The 7,598-nt window shown below is 17.5% G+C and overlaps 2 protein-coding genes across 2 annotated transcripts, besides 5 other annotated features; both read left to right on the forward strand. All coding sequences in view use genetic code 6, as the record gives it.

The window, feature by feature from the left end:
- Window positions 1-709: 709 nt before the first annotated feature.
- Window positions 710-745: a microsatellite.
- Window positions 743-777: a microsatellite.
- An 819-nt stretch (window positions 778-1,596) lies between these two features.
- Window positions 1,597-1,654: a microsatellite.
- Window positions 1,597-1,668: a microsatellite.
- On the forward strand, window positions 1,649-2,597 carry IMG5_106690 (ribosomal protein, putative). The gene is made up of 4 exons (XM_004035014.1): window positions 1,649-1,837; window positions 1,879-2,070; window positions 2,129-2,462; window positions 2,509-2,597. Exons 1-3 carry the CDS (start codon window positions 1,654-1,656, stop codon window positions 2,200-2,202), a joined length of 450 nt encoding a protein of 149 aa, XP_004035062.1. The 5' UTR covers window positions 1,649-1,653; the 3' UTR covers window positions 2,203-2,462; window positions 2,509-2,597.
- Window positions 2,598-3,348: 751 nt separating this feature from the next.
- IMG5_106700 (mcm2-3-5 family protein, putative) lies at window positions 3,349-6,402 on the forward strand. Its single transcript, XM_004035015.1, has 6 exons — window positions 3,349-3,447; window positions 3,490-4,031; window positions 4,086-5,025; window positions 5,071-6,040; window positions 6,088-6,206; window positions 6,264-6,402. Exons 1-6 carry the CDS (start codon window positions 3,395-3,397, stop codon window positions 6,334-6,336), a joined length of 2,697 nt encoding a protein of 898 aa, XP_004035063.1. The 5' UTR covers window positions 3,349-3,394; the 3' UTR covers window positions 6,337-6,402.
- Window positions 4,035-4,102: a microsatellite.
- Window positions 6,403-7,598: the final 1,196 nt, after the last annotated feature.

Below are 7,598 nucleotides of genomic sequence, written 5' to 3' on the forward strand. Positions count from 1 at the left end.
AATTCTTCTAAAAAAGTAAAGTAAAATGTTTAAATAATAAAAGTAAAAATTATACCTAATAGATTGATAATTATAATAATATGATATTAAAAATTTATAAAATTTTAAAATAAATAAAAGTAAATTTAAAATTATAAAAATTATTTATTATAAAATATATTATATAAGTTAATTTATATTACTTATCTTTAAATATTTTCTTTTTAAAAAAAATTAAAATTTGGATATTTTGAAATTAAATACGATTTCAGTTTAAATTTAATATTATAAAAATAAATAAAATATTTTTATATTATTATTCTAATAATTTATATATAATAAATTAACTGCAATATCTTTTGTTAAATTGGAAAATTATTTAATTACAAAGATTAACTATAAATAATTTTATTATCATAAAATATGAAATTATTGTAATTACCATGAAAAATTTTCGCAAAATATGTATTTATTTTTAAAATATATAAATTAAGATAAAAACTATTTTATAAAAATTATAAATAAAATAAAATATTAAATTTACTATAATTGCAACAAAATTAAGAATAAGAAATATTTTAGATTTTATAATTTTAAAATTATGAAAAAGTTATTTACAAAAAAAATTATTTTAAACTAAAGATATTATAAAATGAATAAAAATTAAAAATTAAAATATTATAATAATAAAATAAATAATTATTCTTATTTTGATAGAAATATAAATAAAATATATATATATATATATATATATATATATATATATTTGTATTTGTATTTGTATTTGTATTTGTATTTTTTTATATATGAAATTTAATATTTTTTCTACTTGAATATGTATAAAACTTATATTTTATATTTTTTTCTTAATAATTTTATTATTTTAGGTTATCCTTTATTAGAAAAATTATTTTTTAAATAATTTTAATATTAAATATTTATATTATATTTGTTAATAAAACTTATAAATAAAAAAATTTAATATATTAATCATTATATTATTTAATATTTATATATATTTTATACATAATCAGTATTTTATATATATTACTTTATTTACATATTATCTGTATTTTTCTTTTATTTAATCTAAAAATATTTTAATAAAATATTTATTTACATATAATTTTTTTTTTTTTTAATAAGTGTCTAAATATTTAAATATTTTATATAAAAAAAATATTTTTGCTACACAAATTACTAATATTTTTTGCTAATTACACTTTATTTATATAATTTAGATAATACACATTGATTTATTATTTATCTTTATTATAATTTTCTTTTAATTTTTTTATATTTATGAAAAAAAAATCCATTATATTTATTTGAATTTTATAAAATTATTTACTATTTAAATTATTATGAAAAAAATTAATTTAGTGCTTTTAATATTTATATAATATCTAATTTTTTTTTTTAAAATAAAAATAATTATAAGTGAAATAATTAAGCATATGTATATTATTATCATTTTTAATTGATAAATTAATAATTATATTTTTTTATAATTATTTAATTTTTTAATACTATTTTTTATCATTATTAATGTATAGATATATTTTATTAATATCAAAAAGTTAAATATAAATTAAAAAGATAAATATAAACATATACAAAAAAAAGAAAAGAATTAATAAAGTAAAAAAAAAGAAAAAATAATAATAAAATAAAATGAAACATAATAATTAATTACCTGTATCAACTTTAAGAAAACACCAATAATACAGAATTAGAACATTCTTTGACTAAGCCGCACAAAAAAAGCTAGATTACATAAAAGATAATCAAAAGCAGCTGCACTTTTCCCAAGACCAATTGAAAAATTACATCCAGTAGTCAGAAAGCAAACTTAAAGGTAATTAATTATACTTAAAATAAAACAAACAAAAAAATTAGATATAACAAATCTACCAAATTAGGAAGAGGTTTTACTTTATAAGAATTAAAAGCTGCAGGACTTTCAGCTAGAATTGCCTAATCAGTCGGTATTTCAGTCGATCATAGAAGAAAAAATAGATGCTAAGAATCTTTAGATTAAAATAAGCAAAGACTTTTAGCTTATGTAAGCAAACTCGTTTTATTGCCAAAGTACTTTAAATATTTTAATATATGATTTTTAAATATTTTATTTTTTAAAAATAATAAGACGTCAAAATAAACCTAAAAAAGGTCTTATTAATGATACAACTGAAAAGGTTGAAGTAGGTTAAGTTGCTTTGAGCACTGTTGTTCCAGTTAAATAAGAGTCCAAGAGAGAAAAGGCTGTAACTAATTTACAGGAACTTAGAAAGAAAAAAGTTTACAGAATTATTAGATAAGAAAAGACAAACTAAAAATGGGACGGATAAAGAAGAAAAAAAGCTGAAGAAGCTAATGCTGAAACTAAAAAAGCTAAATAAAATGAGTGATTTTGTTTTTTAAATAAATTATTGACTTTTTTCTCTCTTTATTCCTATCTTTTGTGTTTTTTAGGCAGTTTTGTAAAATATATTTAATTTCGCAAGTTTTTAAATATATTTTTAAAAGTTAAGAAGAGAGAGAAAAAAATAAAAATAATCAAATTCATATGTATTGCGCATTATATGTATCCTTTTTTGTTTAGAATTAATATATTCATATTTAAATTTATTTAAATTAATTAATTTTTTTTATTTATTTTTTGTTAATTATATAATTAAAGTCTATTAAATTAAATAATAAATTATAATATATTTTTATATTAGATTAAAAAAAAAAAAAATTAAAAAATATATAAATATAATTTAATAGTTAAGATATAAATATATTTTTTCATAATATATATAAATATTTATTTAAATTAATTAAAAATCTTTAAAGTATTTAAAATTATTATTATATATTATTTATTTTAAAAACTAATAAAGTTTATGAATATAATTTTAATTCAATTATTTTAAATTAAATATTTATTTTATTTAAATAACATTAAAGAATTATTTAATTTGTTTTTAGTTTATTGGATTATTAAAAAGTTTAACCAATAAAATCATAATATTAAAGAATAAGTAATAAATTTCGATTGATAAAAAAATTTAAATGCTATTTAATAAAAAAATGTATCTAATTAAATCATTATATAAATTATATAAAATACTAAAATTAATAATTAGAAAGATAATATTTTTCTTAAATTAATAATAATAAAACTTATTATATAATTTATTAAATATAATTAAATTTATTAATATTAATTTTTATCATTATAAATAAATTTTATACATACATATTTTGGCTTTTGGCGCGTATATATGCATATTAAATGCGCCATATTATTTAATATATTTTTTATTAAAATATTTTATTTTTTATAAATTTATATATTAAAAAAAAATTACTTTTACATACACTTTTATAAAAAATTAAAATAAAATACAAAATAATTCAACAAATAATGGCAGGCAGAAGAAACAATCGTGAATTTTAAGATGATATAAATGAAGAAAAGTAATAAAAACTAATAAAATAAAAAATAAAATCCTTAAAAAGTTCATAAGAAGAAGCAATTGAAGAAAATTCAATAATCGAAGAAGAAGAAATTCCTGTATCATCAGAAGGCGAAGGAGATGATTTAATGGAACAAATCGAAGATGACTATAAACCAATGCCTGAACTTGATAGATATGAAGTTGATGGATTAGATGATGAAGAAGAATATGATGATATGGATATTTCAGTTCGTTAAAAAGCTGAAAGAGAAATAGATGAAAGAAACTATTTAAAATATGCTAATTAAAAACGTATTCCAGAAGCATTAAAAGAATTCGATTTAGGCGAAGAAGATGAAGAAGACATAAATTTGAAATTTCAAAGAAGAAGATAAATGTATGATGATGAAAATTCTAACTCTGGAAGCTAAGAAGATGAAAATCAATAAGAAGAAGATAAAGATGAACGTGAGTTCGATAAATATTTAGATAGAGAATAAGCTAAAGGTAAGCTTCATTTGTGGATTAAAGAAGAGACTACTGTTAGATTTATTAGAAAAACTTTTAGAAAATTTTTATTGAATTTTAGATTAAATGATTCAAGTAATTTTTTGTTTAAATAAATAATATTTAATTTATATTTTTTATTTAAATTAGAAAATTTTATTTATATTGATAAAATAAATGAAATGTGCTAAAAAAATAAAAGCTCATTAGAAATAAATTATACTCATCTGTATGATAAGCTTCCAACTATAGCTTTATGGATTATATAAGAACCAATGATAATATTCCCTTATTTAAATGATGTAGCTTTTGAAGTTGTTAGACGTTTTTATCCTACATATTCTGATATACATCCTGAAGTGCATATAAGAATAACTGAGTATCCAGTTGAAGACCATATAAGAAATTTGAGATATAAAGATTTAGGATAATTAATTTAAGTAAAGGCTGTTATTACATAACGTTCTCCTACATTTTCTTAACTTAAAAAAGTATACTATATATGCTAATGTGGAGATAGAAAAGGTCCTTTATATTTATCCTCTGTAGAAAAGCATAATTTAGGTACTTGTCCTATTTGTTAACGTTCAGGTCCTTTTTATTTAGATAAAGAATTTACTGTATATAGAAATTTCTAAAAATTAACTATATAAGAACCTCCTGGTAGTGTTCCTCCAGGAAGAGTACCTAGATAAAAAGAAGTTATTGTTCTTGGAGATGATATCGATGCAGCAAGACCTGGTGATGAAATATTATTAACAGGAATTTATTTATATAGATATGATTATATGTTAAATGTTAAAAATGGGTTCCCTGTATTTTCTACAATGATAGAAGCCAATTTTATAAAAAGAGTAAAAGAAATCGATACAAATAATTTAAGTGCTCAAAGGATAGCTTAAATAAGAGAATTATCGAAAAAACATAATGTTGTGAAACTTATTACTAATTCAATTGCACCTTCAATCCATGAGCATTAAAATGTCAAAATGGCTTTAGCATTGGCTATGTTTGGAGGCGTTTCTAAAGATATCTAAAACAAACATAAAATTAGAGGAGATATTAATGTCTTATTATTAGGAGATCCAGGGTAATTATATTTTGCATCAAAATTATATTAAAATTAAAAAAATAGTGTTGCAAAATCTTAATTCCTAAAAAGTGTTGAAAAAACATTTTATAGATGTGTCTTCACTACAGGTAAAGGAGCATCAGCAGTAGGACTTACTGCTTCAGTAAAAAGAGATCATACAACCGGAGAATGGACATTATAAGGAGGAGCATTAGTATTAGCAGATAAAGGAATATGCTTAATTGATGAATTTGATAAAATGAATGATCATGACAGAACATCAATACATGAAGCAATGGAATAATAAAGTATTTCAATAAGCAAAGTAGGAATAGTGGCAAGTTTGTAAGCTAAATGTTCAGTAATTGCAGCTGCAAATCCTATAAAAGGCCGTTATGATTCTTAATTATCTTTTATGGATAATGTAAATCTTACTGATCCTATTTTATCTAGATTTGATATATTATGTGTAGTAAAAGATGAAGTAGATAAAGACTTGGATTACAAATTAGCAGGATTTGTTATAAATAGTCATATAAAAAATCATCCTGTAGTATAAAAAGAAAAAGCATAAGAACCAGAAAAATATAAAGAATTCTTAAATTAAGTATTACTTGATGAATCAAGAAGAGAAGAAAAAGAATAAATTCCTTCAGATATTTTAAAAGATTATATTTTTTATGCAAGATAAAACATACACCCGAAAATATAAGATATTAAAAAAGACAAAATAAAAAAATTCTATACTGATTTAAGATAAGAAAGTGCAGTTTCTGGAGGCATGATTATTGCTGTTAGACATATTGAGTCTATTATTAGAATGTCAGAAGCTCATGCAAAAATGCATTTAAGAGAAATTGTTATTGATGAAGATGTTGATGTTGCTATTAATGTCATGCTTGAAAGTTTCATTTAATCTTAAAAATACTCTGTTGCTCGTATGATTAGAAGTAAGTTTAGTTCTTATTTAACTAAAATGTCTGACAATGATTATGTCTTGTATAAATTATTAAATAAAATCTAAAAAGAACATGTAAATATTATTTATATATTTTTTATCATATTTATTTAAATAAAAAGCTTGCTGTAATTCAATTTACTAAAAGAAATGAAAATCAAAGATAACAAGATATTATGTGTAAAATTCCTATTATATAATTTGAACATGAAGCAAAAGAATATGGAATAAATAAATTCGAGTAAAAATTTATTATTAAAGTTATATTTATTTTTATGTATTTTATATTTAAATAAAGGGAATTCTATAACAGTAAATTGTTTTAAAAATATTTTGAAAGACAATAAAAATTTATTCTAGCTAAATAGTGAATGCGTAATATTTTATATTTTTAATTTATGTATTTATTAACTTTAATAAAAATAAATAATTCAATTTATAATTATAATTTATTATATTTCTGCTTTTTTAATACATCGATTCTAATTTATTCTTAATATTTTTAATAAAATAATAAATTTATTTCAATAAAGTTATTAAAACTTCATTAAAATTAAAAAAAATATGTTTTCTATTTTTTGCTTTTAATATATATAAAATTATTTATTATAAAAATTGCATATAATCAATTATTTTATTTATTCTTTTATTAATTTAAATAATGAAATATAACTATTTTACTTTAATTAAAAATATTTTTTTAAATAAATAAGTCTTATATTATTTTTAATATCTAAAAAGCAATTTAATAATTAAAATTATATTTGTAATACATCATAATTAATTATATCCCTTATTCCTTTGTAAGCCAAATTTTATAAAATTATTTTTAATGAATTAGTCAATATAAAAATATTTTTTTTTATAATTATAAAGATTTAATGATAATAATTTATATTTTTTATTTTTGTAAGAATTATTAGTTTTTAAATAAGCATAATAAATATATTATAAGTACTCATTAAAAATCTTGCTAGATATATAATATATGTTAAAAAAATTAATGAAATCTTTAAAATATTTATAAGATTTATAGTTATAAAAGAGGTAAAAAAAATAGAAATGTAATACTAATATTTTCTTGTTTCGTTAAAATAAATTTAATTTTTATTTGTATATATGATAATTTAAATAAAAAATGTTTTATAATCTGTTTTAAATTGCAATAAATATTTCAAGGATATAATTATTATGATTAAAATTAAAATACAATTTTAGTTTAAAATAAAAATAAATATGACATTATAATATGAAAAACTATAATTTTAATAAAAATACATTCAATTATTTTTATTAATATATACTAAAACAATAAAATTTAGCCTTTTGTTTGAATTTTCTGTTTTTGTATTTAAATAATACATGGCTTTTACATTTTTTATTTTTTTTATTTGGTTATTTATTTTTATCTTTTTTTTAATAACTGGAATTACCTCTAAAAAAATTAAAAATCAAAAAGATTGAATTTAAATTATCTTTATTAATAAATGTTTTCATATTTAATTAAAAGATATTGATTCTAAAATAATTAATAACCTAAAAAAAAAGTTGAAAAAAATAATAACTATATTAATATTTATTATATAATTTTTTTTTATCATAAAACACTTTCTTAAAACTATATTATTTATTT

The sequence above is a fragment of the Ichthyophthirius multifiliis genome (genome assembly GCF_000220395.1).
Source record: "Ichthyophthirius multifiliis unplaced genomic scaffold scaff_1120509250881, whole genome shotgun sequence".
Taxonomy (NCBI): Eukaryota; Ciliophora; class Oligohymenophorea; order Hymenostomatida; genus Ichthyophthirius; species Ichthyophthirius multifiliis.